This window comes from Sceloporus occidentalis, unplaced genomic scaffold, assembly GCF_023333645.1.
Source record: "Sceloporus occidentalis isolate IW3139 unplaced genomic scaffold, rSceOcc1.0.p SCAF_3, whole genome shotgun sequence".
NCBI lineage: Eukaryota > Metazoa > Chordata > Lepidosauria > Squamata > Phrynosomatidae > Sceloporus > Sceloporus occidentalis.
Genome location: NW_028316983.1, coordinates 177,784,127 through 177,804,370, shown reverse-complemented (window position 1 = coordinate 177,804,370; position 20,244 = coordinate 177,784,127). Strand labels below are relative to the sequence as shown.

Genomic DNA, 20,244 nt, shown 5'->3' with positions numbered 1-20,244 from the left:
AGTAATATTATAAGGCAAAAACCAAAACAAAAAATGAAAAAGAAATGGTGGAACTATTTAATTAACAATGTTCTCTCTCAGAGAAAAAAGCTGAAAATACATGGTTTCATTATATTTTCAGAAAATTATAAACTGTCGTCTAAAATCTAGTCAACTTGATGTCTTAAAATGTCTCTTGAGGGCATGAACTAAAGTGCAAAGGATTTTGTAACAGAAATTGATAAAATAATAGTAAGCTTGCTCTGTCCATAGTGTTAACGATGCTGACAGTTTGGATTCTGATCCTGTATTGCATTTTGATCTCTATAACAGTAAATTAAAAAGCCACTTTGAAATTCTGGGTATTTGTGGTTTACTATTTCATTGTTTCAATCTGCTTGTCATAATAAACTGCTTGGTGTTAATAGCTTTGAGTTTCAATGGAGCTGGCTTTTTGCCTGCCTAAGATTGCCAAGAATCAGATTTGCAAAACCATTTGCTCTTCTGAAGAATGTGTCTGTCATGTAACACAACAAGCTTAGCAGCAATATCAAAATAAAATAACTTTTATGAGATGTGCAGGCATAGTTTAATATTCACCCTAAAGATTAGGATGCTGAGGAGGGACACTCCAGTAGGCATGGCTAGATCTAATGGGCTTAAGTTACAGGCAAATAAATTTTGGTTAAATATGTGAAGAAAGGTCTTAATGGTAAAAACAGTTGGGCAGCTGAACCAAGTATTTTGCTAGGGTTTTTGAAATGCTGAGTGTTCATCTGTTGGGAATGCTCGAGCTATGGATTATGTTTATCAGGTAGGGAGTTATACCCTTCCAACTCTATTTTCCAAATATTAATATATGGCTTTTTATACTTTATAGCTGTCCCTAATACCAGAAGTAATAGCTTGCTGGTGTTTGCCCTTAGAAAATTACTAGCTCTTTCTTTGCCTTTTAAGATTGCTGTAGTGTTCCCTTGTCATTTCTCGGTGACTACTAACTTTCACTGAATAGCCTTCCTTTTTGGATTAACTGCTGGCTTTCAGTTCATCACCTCAGGTAAATGCTTTCCCACTCCTGAATGGATTTTTGCTGCCCCCATAACCATTATACAGATCAAGATCTTAGCATCAAAGATGTATAAAGTACACTGATGTACCACTGCCTATTAGATTCTACTGTAGTGATCAAAGAGTAGGATGTTGTTATTATTATGTTATTATTATGTGTCTTCAAATCAGTTCTGATATAAGGTTTCCTTGGCAAGATTTATTTATATGAGGTTTGCCATTGCCTTCCTGGAGTCTCCTTCTTTGGAGGTCTATAAAGCAGATGCTGGATAGCCAACTGTTGGGGGTGCTTTGATTGTGAGTTCCTGCATGGCAGGGGGTTGGACCGGATGACCCTTGTGGTTCGTTCCAGCTCTATGATTCTATGGTGTTATCAGGATTGAACCAGCTTGAAAGTAGAGAGGGGATCCCGAGCTCTTGCCCCATAACAGCTGTCCCGTCCCTCATATGGAAAGCGGTAAGTCTGAAGAGGATAAGCTCATGTTTCCATAGATACTGTTTACAGGTGCAAAGATGCTAATTAATCAGGGTTTTTGCTCATGGGGAGAGTCTCCAGGTGAACAGGAGCTTCTCATTTTCCCTTTCCATGAAAGGTGAACAATGGTGGAGGGGTGAGGCCAGATGCTCCCTTGCTCACATATTGATTCAAAGCTGGTAAGTAGCTTATGAACAAGACTTGTGTGTGTGCAGTGTTGGAAGATAAAGTTTTTCATTAGACATTCGAAAACATAGAAAGTTTCCAAAATAGTAAAAAAAAATACTCCTTCAAGATGAGAATACATACTTGTTAACTGCCCTCAAGTCAACCCCAATAAATGGTGACCCTGTAGATGAGAAATCTCCAAAAGGAGATATTTATGTTAAATCTCATTATCCGTCATACCAATTGAATTTGTGATATCCCGTTCATTGACTTATACTCTATTTAGGGGGGGGGGGGGGGTTGATTTCTAGTTTATTTATTTTTGCATTATGTAACCGAAGCTTTTAATGTTTGGAAAGCTATAATCTGAATTTACTCTTACAGCTTCTTAAACTGTAACTTTGTAATTGTGATTAACATATTCACAGAAATAGTGAATTAATTTAATACCATCCGATGACTCCTACTGCAAAACAAAATCATTTCTGTTTACCTGCAGCTTTCCATTTAGTACTGCTATTCTCTAGATTAGTTTTTTCCAACCCAAGTTTTATAGGCTTCCCATCAGATTCAACCCCCCTCCCATATATATAATATAATATAATATAATTTTCCCTCTAAATGTTGAAGGGTGACATGCTGCAAGGTAAAGCATTAACCTCCAGCACCATCTTGATTTACAAGAATGACTTTTTCTTTTTCTGTATTAAGTGGTTGGTTTCTTTGTTTGGGTGTGTGGTTTAACCAGGATGGCTGTGCTTACCAGGGTGGGTGTTTTACATGTGTGTCTATGGTGCAGTACAGACCGCCCAAAAATGGTGGTCTGCAGGCATCCATTTTAACTCTGGAGGGACGCCACAGCCGCCAAACAGCGTGACGTCCCTCCGGAGTAAAAAGAGCCCTGTACTTCTGGGTTCTTCTTGTGGCGCCCAGGTTAAGTCACACACTCATGATGTATTGGACGCACAGCGATGTGCAGACGCTGCACGTCCCTTACATAAAGATGATGGTGCCCATGTAGATGGGGCACCACCATCAGGCCGCTGCCATGACATACTAGGGTTCCAGACCGTGTGGTTGTTGCATGGTCCGGAACCCTAGTATCGCCACCGCCACGCCCCTTTCAGCCCAACTGTCTCAGGTCTATGTCAGTGTAGGTTTCTCTCTGTATCACCAGTATGCCTTCTGCATACTGTTGTTGTGCCTTATAGGAGCAGATACATTCTTTGGCATTTAGAGTCCAAATTTCATTTCTGGCCTCTAGTCTGTTGCTACAAAATGTAAAAAAAAAAAAAAAAATCTAAATAGTTTTTTTTAATGGGAGTAAAATGGTTTTTATCATGCAGGATCAATGCTCTGAGTAATCAAGGTGATTTAGTCGTTACTGGGCTGAGTTCCATTGTAATAAATTCTAGATGTTGTTTCAGTAGAAATCATTTATGCATTATCATTAATGGCATTGTTATCCCACACTTCGGCTGTTTTAGCTGCAGCCTGATGTATTCAGCTGAGTACACTACTTCACTTTCTTCCCCGATTGATTTGGCATTAACTAAAGGTGAAATATGGTTATTATAACTGAATTACTTTTAGACAGTCTTATTTTCCAAGAAGACAAACGGTAAATGTAACTGTGCTTTTGGAGCTTTGTTCTTTCTCTTCTCCATCACTAATCTTCCCATGCTCTTTAAAGGAATATACTTTTACTCATCAAATTTGCAGATGACACAAATTAGGGGGAGTAGCTAATACCCCAGAGGAGAGGACCAAAATTCAAAATGACCTGAATAGACTAGAAAGTTGGGCCACAGCTAACAAAATGAACTTCAACAGGGAGAAATGTAAGGTACTGCACTTAGGGTGGAAAAATAAAATGCACAGATATAGGATGGGGGACACCTGGCTGAATGAAACTACATGTGAAAGGGGATCTGGGAGTCCAAGTAGACCACAAGTTGAACATGAGTCAACAGTGTGATGCGGCAGCTAAAAAGGCCAATGCAATTTTAGGCTGCATCAATAAAAGTATAGTGTCTAGATCAAGAGAAGTAATAGTGCCACTATATTATGCTCTGGTCAGGCCCCGCCTGGAATATTGTGTCCAGTTCTGGGCACCACAATTTAAAAAGGATGTCAAGAAACTAGAACGTGTCTAAAGGAGGGTGACTAAAATGGTGAAGGGTCTGGAAACCATACCCTATGAGGAATGACTAAGGGAGCTGAGTATGCTTAGCCTGGAGAAGAGAAGGTTAAGAGGTGATATGATAGCCCTGTTTAAATATTTGAAGGGATGTCATATTGAGGGAAAGAGCTTGTTTTCTGCTGCTCCAGAGACGTTGCAAGCTACAGCAAAAGAGAATCCGCCTCAACATTAGGAAGAACTTCCTGACAGTAAGGGCTGTCCGACAGTGGAAACACACTCCCTCGGAGTGTAGTGGAATCTCCCTCCTTGGAGGTCTTTAAAGAGAGGCTGGATGGCCATCTGTCAGGGATGCTTTGATTTGGATTTCCTGCATGGCAGGAGGTTGAACTGGATGGCCCTTGCGGTCTCTTCCAACTCTAATGTTCTATTATTCTATTATTCTACTTTTTGTTTTCATTTAGTATTGGATAACATAAGATGGGATGCATAAAGTTTTTTCTGTATATCTGTATTGGTGTTTTGTTGTATATAGCAAATATAGTTTTCTTTTTGTTTGCCATTTCCTGACATAATAAAACTATGCTTCGAAAACTACTACTCTTTGAATAAGAAGCTGTCCTAAGCTTGAATAATAATGTCTGTTTTACTTCCATCTAACTCTATTCATAATACTACTATAATCTGTATTATTGATGTCACTACTTGCATCTTTTCTAAATATTGAAAATTTGAGTTTTTTTAAAGAAACACGGGCCAAAATCATTTTAATGATGTATGCATACATAATTCACACTGTGCATACAAGGTGAATTATTTACTGCAGTGCAACTGATGCAACAGATTGTGCTACTGAAAGCAGTTGTGCATACAGGAACATTACATGTACTGCACTGTGTGTTGTGATGGTATATTTCACAATGCCACCCAATCATTGACATGTGTTGTACAGTGTTGCTGTTTTGCATTGGAGTTTGCAAAGTGACAGCAGAGTGTATCCCCATATGAAAATATTTATGCTGAGGATGTTAGACTGCAGCCTAAAACTAAAAAATGATCAGATGCAGGATTTTGCAAAATTAATAACACCTTGCTTATCACTTCTTCAAATAATTTTATATGTTGTTTCAACATTCCCATCATGTGGCAGAATTTGGCATTTTCTTATAAAATGATCTATCACTTGCATGTTATGGCTAATCACATTTAATTTAAGTGTCTTTGGCCTCAAAGAGACGTGCTAAAAGAGCTGCTGTTAGGCCGTGTTGGAGGTGTGGCGTTTACATGACACATGATTCAAATGTGGCCAGAAGCCATGTCGAGCCCATCCCAACCCAGAAGATCTGGGCTAAAAGGAGTGTGTGTGTGTGGGGGGGGAAATCAGCTCCTTTTGTGGCCCAGTTCAGGACCCAGATAGGGATAGGATGCGTGCAGTTGTCCCATTCCCAGTACAGACCTTTTGAGCTGTCTGTTTGTGGCCATAGCTTTATTTTTAGTGACTACCCCTTGTTTCAGTACCTCTCTTACAACTCAGTGCAGTCCACCATACTCTAGAACAAATTAAATAAATTTAATTCAAAAATTAAATTAATGCCTTTATTAATAAACAACTAGTCAAATCTTTATAAGTAATCCCCTACATCTTAAAATGTCATTCTTTTTTTCAAACCCTGTATCTTAAATATAATTAACATGAATACTATTTTATTTGTCTTGAATAATGGTTAAGAGACTCCTGTTCTAGCAGTAGGGCAGGTTCCCTATCCAGCTCCACTCTAGTCAATTCAGAGTTATTGCTGTTACATTAGATAGTGGTCTGTTGCTGTTAACTGTCATCAAGTTGACTGCAACTCATGGCAGCCCTATGAATGAGAGACCTGCTCCACTGTCCTGCTCAGATCATAGACTCGAGGCCATAGCTTCCTTGACTGACTTTCTATCCATCTAGAATGCAGTCATGTTTTCTCATGATGTGGCCAAAGTACAATAACCTCAGTTTAGTCATCTTGGCTTCTAGGGAGAATTCAGGCCTGATTTGCTCTAGGATTCATTTATTTGTCTTTTTGGCAGTCTATGGTATCCATAGAATTCTCCTCCAGTACCACATTTGAAATGAATTGATTCTCTTCCTTCCAGCTTTCTTTCCATAGAATTCCACAACCAGTGTCCAAATTCCACAACCATACATAGAAAGGCATACAATGACGTGGACCATCCTAATTTTAGTGTTCAATGATACACAGTATCTTTACACTTCAGGATCTTACCTAGTTCGTTCATAACTGCCCTTCCAAGTCCTAGCCATCTTCTGATTCTTTAGCTGTGGTCACCACTGTGATTTATAATTAAGGCAAGGTATGGAAAATCTTAAACTATCCCTGTATCTTCATTGTCTACTTTAAAGTTATGTAAACCATCTGTAGTCATTCATTTTGTTAGTTAGTCTGTATTCTTGTTGAATTTACAATGTCTTAGACTTCTGTCTAGCATCTGGACTTGACTTCTATTCAAACCCAAAGTTTTTCTTCTAGTCCAATAATTTTCAGTCAAATTTTCTTTCTAGTCCAGAAGCATTCTCTCAGCCAGTTACATGAACTCAGACTTCTGCTGATTAAAAAGACTGCTGCAGAAATTTTATTATTCTCTTCTTCCATGGGCCATGGCCTTATGTGGTCTCAGCATCTTAGTCTTGTTGGTACCTACAGCTGATTCATCCATTCTTCAACAATCTATTTTCTATAGACTTTCCTGTGTCTCCCTTCACTCTTAAGGCCAATCTTATGTCTCTGCACTTTTATTCTCTTTCTACAGACCATCTTGTCAGATGGACAAACCTATAATATTCAGAGTTGCCAAAATTCTGCTGCATTGCCTGACTGAACAATCCACACCACCTTTCCACAGAAAGTTCTAAATCACACAAATCATACCAACACAGTTTGGATTTCCTCAGTCACAGGACTGGTAAAGGTGTGGCCCACAGACGTTTTGCAGACACACCCAGGACTGTTTTATGACCTTCCTCCAGAACCTCTCCCCCCAAAAAACTGGAGGAGGGATAAAAAAAAAAATTGTGGGGGAAGGAAACTTTGCCATGACCTAGGGGCCCTGGCACTAAAATGGCCTAAGGGCACAGGAGGGCATGGGAGGGGAATTCAGCTTGTTTTTGGAATTGTGGTCTTCTAGTGTGTCAGTCCCTAACCCCTAATAATTTAGCTTCTAAACCCTAATAGTTGTCCCTAGTCTCTTGGTATAGCAGCACCTAAAGCCTAACCATGTAACTGCAACTTAATCTTGAGAGATAAACCTTCTAAAACTATAGTAAAACAAACACTCCCCTTGTTTTAAGTCTTTTACAATAAAATTCATCACAAGTATATGTACATCTTTCTTTTGAAAAGTGGTTGTTTCTTCACAAGATTCTAAAGAACTTGTAGTGTCTTGTCTTGCAACAACTGAAAGATTCTTTTCTTTTGGTTTCTTCCACTTTATCCCACCATCACAGAAAAGAAGCCACATCCTATCTACAACATCTTGTGATGGCTTTTGAAATGCTTCCTTTTCATCCACTTAATGATTGATCCCACTGATTATTCACAGGGGCCTTTGAAAGACAAAATGGTATGTTTTGGTGAGCTGCACAGTAGCCAATTTTACACTAATGCAGGCCTGGACAAATGCCATCTGAACAAATCTTGCCAAGCAAAACCTGTGATAGATATATTTTATGCAAACTCAGAAATGAGTTGACAGCACACAACAATAACAACATAAGGTATGTGAACATTCATTTAGTTCTTTAAAAGCTTATAGGGAACCCTTCAAATAAAAACTAGACTGCAAGTATTTCTTTAACTGGAGTAGATGCTTCTAATTTTTGCCTTTGAAAGGTTTTTTTCCCCCTAATCCATTGGTCTCAAAGTAATACCTTAAAATCCTCTTATTTATTCTAACTTATCTTGCTGACTTCTCTAAATACAGTTTTATATTTGTGATCCAGCTTTAGGTTCTACTTATTTTAATAAGGCTGTTCCCATTTATGCAGTAATGCTTAAGGCAAAAATCTATTTGGGTTGCACATTCCATATCCAAGGGGCTAACAGCAGTAACCAAATCTTGGCTGCCATCTTGTTAATTCATTACAATAGTGTACATCTGACTCATGACAACACAATTTACTTTTTACAGTTGTTGTATAGGTTGTCTTTTCCAACCACATAATGATCAAAAGTTCTCCAAAGCCTACCTTTTAATTAGTTAAACTCCCCCCCCCCCTTTAAATAGCTGTGTTGGGAGATGGTGCACCAAGAGATGTAGGAAATGTAACTAGGGGCCTCTGGCTGCTCCAACACCAATCACACCAAGACCACAGCAATTGGGTGGCCCACTCCTAAAGTGGGACGCTGCTGCAGTCCCATATAGACCACCGGCAGAAGCAGATTTAATATCCTCTTCTTGGGGCCAAATCTTTCCTCCTCAGCACAACTTCTGTGTGGTTTCCAGCCACTTTGAGGTCATGTGAGAGCAGCTGGAAGTCACTTTATTTGGCTTGTCAGTTTCAAGCCTATGTCTCCATACCAATGTCTCATGTGAGATCTCAGCTCCTGTTAAGATGAGGCAGGTAATGAAGTATGCCGTTGTTGATCTGAGGTGGAGAGAGCAGCCATCAGCTAGCTCTTTCTGGTCCCTATCTAACCTTGCAGTGATCTACCTGCATTTCTATTTCATAGCTTTCTTCTTTTTTAAAAAAATGAGATGTGTATAGGACCAAATGATATTTGTATGATAGCACAAATGTTTGTTCATATTGCTCTGAGCCTGTAATTTAATTGCAGTAACAGAATAGATGAGAGTGGGTGGATAGAAGACAGAATGAGATGGAGAACCATCTAGAGTATCTGAGAAGGCCGTGCCTGGTTAATTACCGTGACATAGTAGTCTGAAGGACAAGATGAAAATGCAGCATAAACTATCAGAAGAGTAAATCAAAAATCCATCACTTCTGATAAGTGCTGCCTATTGCACACTGGCAGAACTAATTTTCAAGGGTATAAAAGAAAATTGGCATGAAATCAACAATACATTGATTCATATAATGTTTTCGTGTTATCTTGCAAGGGACTGAGCTGTGCTGGGCACCATGGCCTCCCTTTTTATTGTCTGGCTGGTTGTAATTTCATATCTTTCTTCGTATCATGGGTCATTTAAAGTCATTTCAACAGTTAACTATTTCCCCAGTATTTCTTTATACTTCCTCTTATTTGTTAGTGTTTATAAAGTGAGGTCTCTGGGTATTTCCTCAAAAGGATGAATCATTATATTCCTACCAGAGCATTCAATAACTGTCTTCCTCTTTTGTTTTTTGTTTGTTTGTTTGTTTGTTTGTTTAATGCTTATTGTACATGAGAATTTCATTGTTGCTGGTTTTATGTCAGAGACATTTATTTTAACAAAAATAAAAAGCTATCTTCAATCTTATCCTTTACTTGACTACTAGAACTAAAAAAAGATAAAGATAGTCACTTGACATGAATGTCTAGTCCAGTGATGGTGAACCTTTTACAGACCGAGTGCCCAAACAGCAGCCCAGACCCTACTTATTTATTGCAAAGTGCCATGTCCCCCTGACTTTCTAGTAAGAAACTCTGGCAAACTCTGTGCTAGGGCAACAGCATGTGTGCCCACAGAGAGGGCTCTGAGTGCTACCTCTGGCATGCGTGCCATAGGTTCGCCATCACTGGTCTAGTCAAAACCGACTGTAGGGGCCGGTGGTCATCTCCGTTTCTAAGCTGAAGAGCCAGTATTGTCTGGGGACTATTCTGATGGTCATGTGGCCTGCATGACTGCACCGAAAGCTATTACCTTCACACTGAAGTGGTACTTATTTATCTACTTGCATTTGCATGCTTTCAAACTGCTAGGTTGGCAGAATCTGGGTCAAGTGACAGAAGTTCACCCCATCATGCATCACTCGGGCCTCAAACTGCCAACCTTCTGATCTTCTGATCATCACAATTTGTGTCTTAACCAGTAAGCAACCACATCCTGGTAGAACTACACTACCCCATTTAATCTATTCACAGTGCACAACAGTACAGAAGGACTGGTAGTGACTTGAAAGCAAGTAACAAGAGCTGATTAGTCCAAACACCCAGCTATAAGAAGCCCACCAATGTAATGGGAGGGGATCATGAAGGCAGTGATCCCCTCCCACTACTCGCCACTAAAAGCATTCAGTGATCATAAATCTTTACAAATTTTGAAGAGGCAAAACCCTGGACCACCTACATATTGAATCTCACTCAATGAGTAGAACCTTTTTACATAAATATCTGAAGATTTTAATTTTTAAAAACACACATACACTCATAGCCATGTCATACATGCACATACATACCTTAATTGTAAAGCAGCAAACTCTGTGCATGAATCTTCAGGCCACATTAACATAAACGTAAACCCACAAAATCATTCTAGGAAAGGCTGTAGGCATCTCTAATGTGAAACAGTTTTGTTGTCAAGTTCAGTATGAATTGAAGACACCATTGGAACTGCCTTCTCCCAGCAATCTGGTAAAACTATACTAATTATTCCTTTGAACTCAAATGTCTCACAACTACCAAGGAGAATCATACAGTGGGAAGAGACCAGAAGGGCCATCCTGTCCAATCCCTTGTCATATGGGAGTACACAATCAAAGCACTCCTGACAGATGGCCATCCAGCCTCTGTTTAAAACCTCCAAAAAGGAGACTACACCACATTCCAAGACAACATATCCCACTGTCAAACAGCTCTTACCATCAGGGAGTTCTGTTTCTGTAGGTGGAATCTCTTTTCATGTAGTTTTAATCCATTGCTCTGTGTGCTAGTGTCTTAGTATATGCTTTATCTTTGTGCTTGGGAAAAAGCAGTGAGCTAAAGGTATCTTGTAAACCTTCATATTCCAAACAAGATGTCTGCATGAAATGTCTTCCTGTAATCTTGAGAGATTCAGAGTGAGATTAGTCCATTACATATTACTGAAGACACTCATCTGAACTGGGAAACACAGAAGTGTGGATCAGGTGACTTTATTTAAAAGACAGTGTTAAGTTTGTAGGCATTTTGGTATAACTTTCAGTTTATTATGGGCACACGCAGTAAAATGTCATGGGTAAGTATTGTGTATAAGGAGCATCAGCAGCCATTGAGCCTCCCAGCAAACTCTGTATACTGTTGCCTTTGTGTTCATTACTTGTCTGCCAGTTTCCATTTAATGCAATTTAATGCAAAGTCTTCTTAAAACTAAAAGACATCTAAACCATGACATTTCATCAGGATTTCAAAATCTAATATTAATACAAATTGTAAAGGTATATGTGTGTTCTTTCAATGCAAGCAATAGAGTAGATTGCCTGATGATTACATTGTCACTGGAAATGCAGACTGTGACTTCACTGCCTGATCCCATTACTGTTTTTCTTTTGTGCTGTTCTTGCTTATAACATATTTTGATTGGTCTCCTTCTGTAGATGTGTTTGGCTTGTGGGAGAGTAGATTAAGCAACAATAGACTGAGATAACCTTCTCCAAGGTGGTTGGTCATGTGGCATTTTCCGCCTACCTTGACAGGATCAAGATGGTCACCAAATATTTGCAGATCCAACAGTGCTAATTCAACCTTTGGTGCTTCTGTGATTTAAGCAGGAGAAACTGAATACTAATATTGTATTGGAATAAATTTCATTGTATGCAGGTCAAAATATATATCCTAATTATTCAAGCATGCTGCCGCAGAATTCTTTAATCCAGTCTTGAACAGGAAAGGAGGTTGTATGTTTGGATTTTGGTTTGAGATGTACGTGAAGGATTGCAGTCAGGAACTGGAAACATTCTACTATTGATTTTAAAATTTGAAAGGATGTAAGAGCTTGCATAAGGGATAAATTTTCCTTTATTGAAGGGCTGACCCTGCCATAAATCAAAGTGAGAGGCCACCTGAGGAATAAGAATTCTGTTTCCTCTAGAAGTTGTCTTTCAATAACCAACTTGCTAGCCATGTAGTAACTTAAAATGTCAAATGAGCATTTAGAAATATCATTTAGGAAGCCAAATAAAAGGGACAAGCAAATTTACCAGGGAAATGTGAACATAGGAAACATAAGAATTGTAAGTATTATCAGTTTGCAGTGTCTCACTCTCGCCTCAATACTAGACGAGAGGGGGCTGAAGGAAGAAAATTGGGTGGAAAAGGCCTCATTTTTGCCCCTCCCCCAGCTAAATTGTGAAAAACCTATAAATTATTTGGTTGTTGTCATTGTATTTTTCTGTCAGGTTGGAAATGCATTTCTGGGATTTTTTGGCTGGTCTTCCTTCCCTTGGGGAAGAATGGTGTTACCTGCTCTGTCTGATGCAGACATGGGGAATCAGATTGTCTTCCAAAAGTTATTGGATTGCAGCTCTCACCATTCACTGCAATTGCCTATACTAGCAAGGGCTCAAATCCAGCTGAAGTAGACCCACTGTATCATTGGTATTTACCCACATGTTGACTGACCATTCAACAATTCATTCAACAGTTGCAATATAACAGGACTAACCAATAGGATTCATGCCTAGTGCTGCAGGGAATTGCAGTTGTATGACAGATAGAGGACCACATGATATGTATCCCTGCTGTATGCCTCATTTTCATTATCTACAATGAGGCATAATGGCAATAGCAATAGTGCTTACATTTCTGTACTGCTTTATAGTGCTAAGCGCTCTCTAAGCAGTTTACAACGTGATCACCAATTGCCCCCAACAAGCAAAAGGATGGATGGCTCGGTCACCCTGGAACCCTGCACAATCGAACTCACAACATTTTGGCTGCAGTACCAGCACCAAGACAGAGCCATATGCTTCTTCACCATCCCCTGCTCTCCACTGGCCACTAAATGTCTGCAGAGTGACAAGATGCCTGACAGGAGAGGCAAGGGTTCCCCATCTAGTACAGAAAATAATAAATATAATAAAATATGTAGAGTAAGCTTCAGAATTAGTGCTTACATGAGATTTCTCAACTCACTTTTCAAACACACCTCACTTTACCAATTTTTTTTGTAAATAAAGATAATCTAGGATTTTAATTTATGGCTGGCATCCTATTTGTGACTTCTGATGTATTAAGTCATATGACATCATAAATCTTTGTTTTCATTTTTCTTTTCTTTTTTCTTTTTTGGTCTTTGCAGAGGTCACAATTCTAAACCAACCTCATAGAATGATTTAAATATCCCCAGCTTTCAGCTACTACAGGCACCACTCTGCAGGCATTTAGTGACCAGTGGAGAGCAGGGGATGGTGAAGCAGCATAGGATGGAGCCATGGCAGTTAAAGCAGTGTCAAACTGCACTATTTCTGCAGATTAGACCTATCTTTTTAGCATCCACAGTGTGTGTAAATTTCAGTTCTTTAAATATAGCCATGTTCATAAAGCTAATCTTCTTTTTCTTCCTCCTCCCCACTCCCTTCTTCCAGGTCATAGTCTTGGGTCCACAAAGGTGGCTCGTGCACAGACATTTCCCAGCTACACCTCAGAGCAGGATGAGGAGCATGAGCCACGTCTGTCACTGTCTAGCAGCTATGGATTCAGCTACAGCTCAGGCCTCATCCAATGACACATACCTTGTGTCTGACCAGAGAGACAGTCGACTGCGGAAGCTGCCTGTAGGCCCTGAGAAACTGCTTGGTTCTTTCTTATGTGTCCACAGATGACAATCTTTAGTGAAAAATGAAGACGCAAGTCTCCAGGCTGGTGACAGTGAAACTGAAAGCTTGGATCACTGCTTCCCTGAGGCAGAATCTAAGTCTTTTATTTATTTAAATTTTATATTTGGTTTTGTCTGTGTGTTTGGGTTGGATTTTGTTTTTGTTTAAAAGGAGAAGAAGAAAGAATTCTCTTTGAAATCCGGATGGTGCACAGTTCAGATTTCTACATGACCACAAGACTATCTGCTCTGGGGAAGCTGAGCATAATGTGACACTTTCAGTGTGAGGCTTTTGCCAGTCAGTCAACCCTGTTATGTATGTTCATCCACCACTGTGGCCACTTTTATATCCTAGGCATCAGGCTACCAGCTGGGTCATTCTTACTCAATGAACAAAACTTTAATAAATACTTCAGAAGGATGGATGCAATCCTCCCAACAATTATGCACAGCTATGCCCATTGTCCTCAATGGGATTTATGCATTTTAAGTAACTTCAGGTCTGTAGCCTAAAGTTGCAAATCTGAGAAGGAGCCAGGGACTACTAAGCAGATTCTCATAACTACAGCCAATACACAAAATAGATGAATAGATAGAATCTGTCAGTGGGATGGTATCACGATGCTTAGTAGTCTGTCAGAAAATAGATTGTCTTGTGTATTAAAAGGCCATTACCTAGCATATTTTCCACACAAAAGTTTTATATCCAGATTCTGCTCTTACCTGTGCACATTCTGATCCTAATTATCCACACCTTCCCACTGGGAACAGTGATTATAGATGTCAGGGGAAGACTGTCATAAAGCATCAACAAGGCCTTTCCACTGTAGATAATATTTAAATAGTCAAGTCTGAATTTATAGTCAGTATACTTTTAACTATGTATACTGTACAGGGGAGAATTGACACCACATCACTGAATGCCAGCCCCATGCCCCATAGCTTTATAGGGCAAGATGCTTCAATTTTGAAAAGATATAATTTAAGTTCAGTTCTTGTTACTAAAGTCTAGTAACTAACAAAATGGATGTGCTCTTCTTTTTGTTAGCATTTTTTGTTGTTGTTATTCTCACCTCCTTCTATTGTCTAATTAATTTATTCCTGGGACCTTATGTACAGCCATAGATGAATCAGGATGAAATTTCACAGCTGTTTATATCATTGCAATGTTGACTTTTTAACTGTCCCCTTGCAGTGGATAACCACATGCAACTGGGTTGTGTAAAGCTGATTTTTGAGTTTATTGAACTCCTGTTGACCCACTATGCTCAGTTCAGTCATTTCCCAAAGAAGAAAAATGAATCACACCACTGAGCAAAAGAAGTGGAAAAGGAAACGTTCTAAGTAAGCCCTAAAAAGCATTATGTGATTTAAAAAATGCTGTTCCAAGCCAGTACCTCCTACAGGGAATAACTATCTATTCACACTGTTGCAGAACAATACTGCTTTCTCACCACTCCAATATTAACATCTCCAATTTCACATATCCTTCCAGTTCTGGCCACAATTGGCCCCATACCTGTCCTCCTCTTAGAGTATTACCATACTTGCACACACACACAAAAACCTAACTTTTTTAAATGTAAGAAAAATTTTGAATGACACCTCACCTCCCCCCCCCCCAAAAAAAACCCCATACAGTTCTGAATAAAAACAAAAGAATCATGAAACAAGCAATCTGGTCAACATACTTTGGCACTAGTCAAGTAACCAATCCATTTTTTTCAAGTACCAAATGTAATCCTGATTAAAGGCCTGTCTAAAGAAGGCAATTTTCAGTCTCCCAAATGCCAGGAAGGAGGAAATTGGATGCTCTGACTGAAAAGGCCACTATGTTTAATTAATGTATTAAACAAGATGTATTTTTAATCTGCTTTCCAATCACGTTTTCAGAACTGCTTTCAAAAATAACATAGACAAGTAGCTGTTTAAAACAAGCCACATTAAACTATGACCCATAATTATAAGCTATAAAAATACTTCCATGTACCCCGCAACAAAAAAAAAGTGGTATCAACATAGGTGCCTGGCAAAGATGTCAAGGAAAAGTATTCCAGTTTCAGGGCAACAAATTCAGTCACCATCCCAAAGAAGGTCGTCTGTCTTTGTATGACAGCCCCCCCCCCCCCAATAATGGACTCTTCCAGGGTTTAATATCCAGACAAACGTGTGGAGACAAATAGTTTTTCAGATATCCTGGTCCCAAGCTGCATAATGCTTTAGTAGCCAAAGCTAAAACATTAAAGTCATCAATGTACACACAAAAGGGGATCAAGGACGAAAGCTCACCCAGCCCTGAGCTCATATCTAAAGCCCAGCGGGATACTTGGTGTTTGTGCTTATCAGGTTTTAAGACAAAAAATAAAAAATGAAAACCAGTGCTCCAAATAATATGCTCCATGAGTAACCTGGCAGTAGTTTTGGCAGCACATGTATTTTCTGAACTACGCTGCCTGCCTCTCATCTAGGAGAGAACTTTATTTAGCACTTTCCCATAACCCAGTTCCATGGAAATTTCCATTCTGACAGCCTACCAAAAAAGGAAAAGAAAAAAGTCAACCTGCATTGGGGAAATGGCCATATGAATACCCTGTGACTTCTTGCATAAATTGTCTAACCTCTCAACTCTGAAAAGGTTTGAGCAAGTCATTTCAAGATAAACACAGTAGCTCTGTACATGTACAAAAATATGTCCCCCTAAGGATCAGGATATCTGTCATGGAATGCTTCTTTCAGAGAGACCTGAGCTGTCAGTCAAAATGACAGGAGTAATTCTGATAGGAAGTCATCAGGTTGGTTCCCACCCACCCCTGTGTTTTAGAGATGTTATATAAAATCCATTGCAAAACATGAAGTGTGTTATAAATTAGTAAAGGCACAGACACAGTAACGGGCATAAGAGTAAATGTATAAAAGGAAATTATTTTGTTCTGTGTACTTCGGTCTCCATAAAGGTCATTGTAATGGACATGTTGGAAACAAGCCCCCAAAGCACTAGAAACTCAAGGGAGGAACATACATTGTGAGCAGACTGTCAAGCAGTTGAATTTCCTGCCTTTCATTGTTTTATCAGACCAGTGCAGGATGTGCTGAGCGGAAAAGAGTGAGAGTCCTCCCCACTGGCCCTGTAAGATCAAGTTTTATCTATTGCAGTTTGAAGAATTGAAAAAAGGGGTTTTTATAAATGGTGTGGAAGAAATGTCTGCTTTGATTAAATGTTTATTGATACATGGTAGTGGGAGGTTTTTCTTCTCCCAAGCCATTCCAGCAGTCTAAAAGGCTGCAGGCTTATAGACCTCAGTGAACAGTTGCTGAATGAAGCTGGGGAGTGATCTGATGGGATTAATTATGTAATCTCCCTGATGAACTCAAGTTCTGTTGTTTATTCTTCTTAACTCACCCACTGCATTTGCATGGCCCCAAAGCAGCAACCTCTCTGGTGAAACCCAACACTATTTCTGATCATGGGTTGTTGCCAAACATTCCTCTGGGGGATCTGCAGTAATCTACATTTGCTAATTTAAATATTAAATTGCATTCACACTTTTCCTTTAAAGAAAAAAGTTCGGTTCAAGACAATAAATCCATTGTCCTAACATTTGCAATCTCTTAACAATAATGGAACAAGATTTTACACAGGATGAAAAACTCCCTATATTTTCCACTAATACCATTGTTGCATTATATTGAGAAGTTATAACTCTAGATAAACACTCAGCATCCTCCCAGTAGGCATGTACCATTAATTTAGTTTGGATTCCAAATAACATTTGAAGAGTGAAAAATTCCAGTAGCATAGCTGTACTGAGATAATGTATAAACTCAGAGTTTGTGTTGTTGTGCAACTAGTTGTAGGACCATATAAAACTGGTTTAGATTCCTCCTTTGCACTAACTCTAGAACTTGATTTCTGCCAGTGGAATGGACCACATGCTAGTACAAAAACACCATTGGATTTAAGCTAATGCCCTTGGACTTGAGACATATGTTCTCTAGATAAGAATACCCAATCCATATATATATTATGTTTCTCAAGTAATCTAGATGACTATATTTCCTTCTCCTGCTTAGAAATTAGTCCTATTATTTCAGTTAAGTGGAACATTATAACATATGTTCAGCATTGTACACTAAATGTGCATCACATAACCTCCCTGTCTAGGAGTATCTTTATATACTTTTTTCATAGCATATTCTGTTAGAGTGACATGTCATAAAGGCAACTGGGCACAATTCCTTTTGATTGGCAAAATAGATGTTGTTATTTTTTTATTACTTACAGCTGTGTTCCAAAGGCTGCAAGAGCTTTCAGAATGTATTGCTATATCATTAGAAACAATATACACACACAGGGATTACAATGTGAAGGATAAATTAAAAAAATTCAACAGCACATTATCATTCTTTATCATAAATCCTAGAGGTTTAATATGAGGCATCTATAGTGTACACCATTGCATGTCTAATACAGCTATGCAATTTGCCCAAGGCAAATAAACTTCCTTCCACTCCAAGCAGTTTTCTGGTGCAGTTGATCAAATTGCTTTTTGATAGATAAGAAAATATATTTGACTGGGCAAACTGCTGCGCTGTTTTATCCTTAAAGTTTATTCTGTACACATACAAGATAACAGAGGGATGTATCTGAAATCATTGGGTGGCCACAGTTATTTTCAAATAAGTCATGCATGAGATTCTTGATCACCCCAGTGATTGCAACACATGCTTCTGTTGATGTAATAAAGCCAAATTATTAATCCAATGTGTTGTGGACAGATAAAAAAATATGGTAGTTGTAGTATATTTAAGAAGTTCCTAAATTTGGAAAAGAAACTTTGGAATGATGGCAATTCCCCCTGCCTGTACATGACACTATAGAACATTCTGTACCCAGATATAGTAGCTCAACAGACTCATCCAGGCCAGCTAGTTGATGGAGCAATCTGTAGGGATGGCTGGCATCTTCCATTGACCCTTCAGTTCAAAGTCCAAATTCTATTGTGATCTCAAACAAGCTGACTAAAAAGTGCAACATTTTACAGAAAAGTTGATAGCTGAATAATGGTCACATTTCATGATACATCAATAGCTAGTAACTGCCTTCTGCATCCCCACCCCTCTGACCTAACACATTATTTTTCCTAATATAAAAGTAAACATCAGGAACCTGCTCCATTGAAATACATGAATCACCTTGTAAGTGGCGGGCATGGGGCTTCCAACACAGACTGAGGTATTGTTGGGCACCAAAGGTTAAAGATCTCCTACCAGTCCACAAAATTCCACATCCTGATCGGTGCCCTTGTGCTGAGACAGAATGTTTTATTTTAAAAGGGGGGGAGGGAAAAGAGAGACATAACTACAATCTGCATTTATAAAGTATGTAGTTCGGCTCTAATTTATTTCATTTTGACCACTGATAATAATCATAGAATTGTTTAAGTGAACGGATGAGAGTTTTCCTAAACTTTCAACATTCTTTGGGATGGAATCTAATCTTTGTTAATTATTCTAAGAGTAGGACTGGTTAGTCTTGATAACTAGTCCACAGTTAAAATGTGATTTTCTGTTTGTGTTATGATGAATTAGTAGTGCACAGTTAATAGGTATGGCACAAAGTCCTTTCTTGACTCTATCTTGCCTAATTATTGCTGTTATATTTATATATGGAGTGCATTTCTTCTCTATCTTTCAAAACTACAATCTTTCCAAAGATGGTTTACAATATAAAACATAAAAGTCAGTATCAGTTGCCCAAATCATTAAAACTTCAACCAACCATATCTATTCCACATATCCCAAAACTACCTTCTTGTTTCCCTGGTGATTTTTAGGTTCTTAGAGAGTACTGTGGTAACAATAGCCCCATACTTGCTCTCACATGGCAATTAGATTCTTTTAAGAAAACAGTTATATTCTTATATTAGGCTAGAATGAATTGTTGAGGTTCATCATACTTAAAGAATCTCACTTTCAAATACAGTGCACTAAGAAAACCCCAATTTTAGAATCATTAACAATTGGGGTGGAGGGATGTCATTCATATCTAGTTCAGCAAGAAACTTCTCTTAAAGAAAGACTGCCCTAACATCTGTCATGGATAGAAAGTAATTTAAGTGTGTATGGGGCAAAGTGGGTTTCAGCTGTTTTAAAACGACATTCAGCTGCTGTTCACTGATGCTCTCTTTTGACTGAATGGTACATTTACTGTTATTTCTTGTTCTACTAATGGAAAGAATTAAATACACTGCTCTTCTGCTCTGTGTGATGTGATGATCCAGTTTTCCCTGTGAACCAAAGCATTTATGAGATTTGAATTAAAACCAGATTAAACAAATGCTAAGATGTGTCGTGCAAGTTTTTCTCTCCAGATCTGAAATGTTTGGGCAGAACAGACCGTTGACGCATCTGAGTTATATGAGAGAGAAAAATATATAAATAATGCTTTCTAGATATAAAACAAAATAATTTAGAAGTGCAAGAGCTAATGAAGCTCATATAATTCTTTTCATCCTATGTGTGACTACTACCAATGGCTGAAACACTGGGAATGGCTGAAATACTGGGAATATTCTTCAAAGAGGGTTTGAAAACAGATGTGGTTTTTGTTGTTATTCTATCATGCCATAATAAGAAGCATGCTAAGTGTTTGGCAATAAGGAACTAGTTGAGTGAGAACAGA

General features: G+C 38.7%; 1 protein-coding gene across 2 annotated transcripts in view; it reads left to right on the top strand.

Moving 5' to 3' along the window:
- Nucleotides 1-20,095, top strand: part of DOK6 (docking protein 6) — a 268,564-nt gene extending 248,469 nt beyond the window's left edge. For both annotated transcript variants that reach the window (XM_089516957.1, XM_089516956.1), the window contains one exon: nucleotides 13,333-20,095. In XM_089516957.1, the coding sequence (XP_089373083.1) occupies nucleotides 13,333-13,472 (140 nt within the window). In that variant the 3' untranslated portion in view covers nucleotides 13,473-20,095. The remainder of the gene's footprint in view (nucleotides 1-13,332) is intronic.
- The last annotated feature ends 149 nt before the right edge of the window (nucleotides 20,096-20,244 follow it).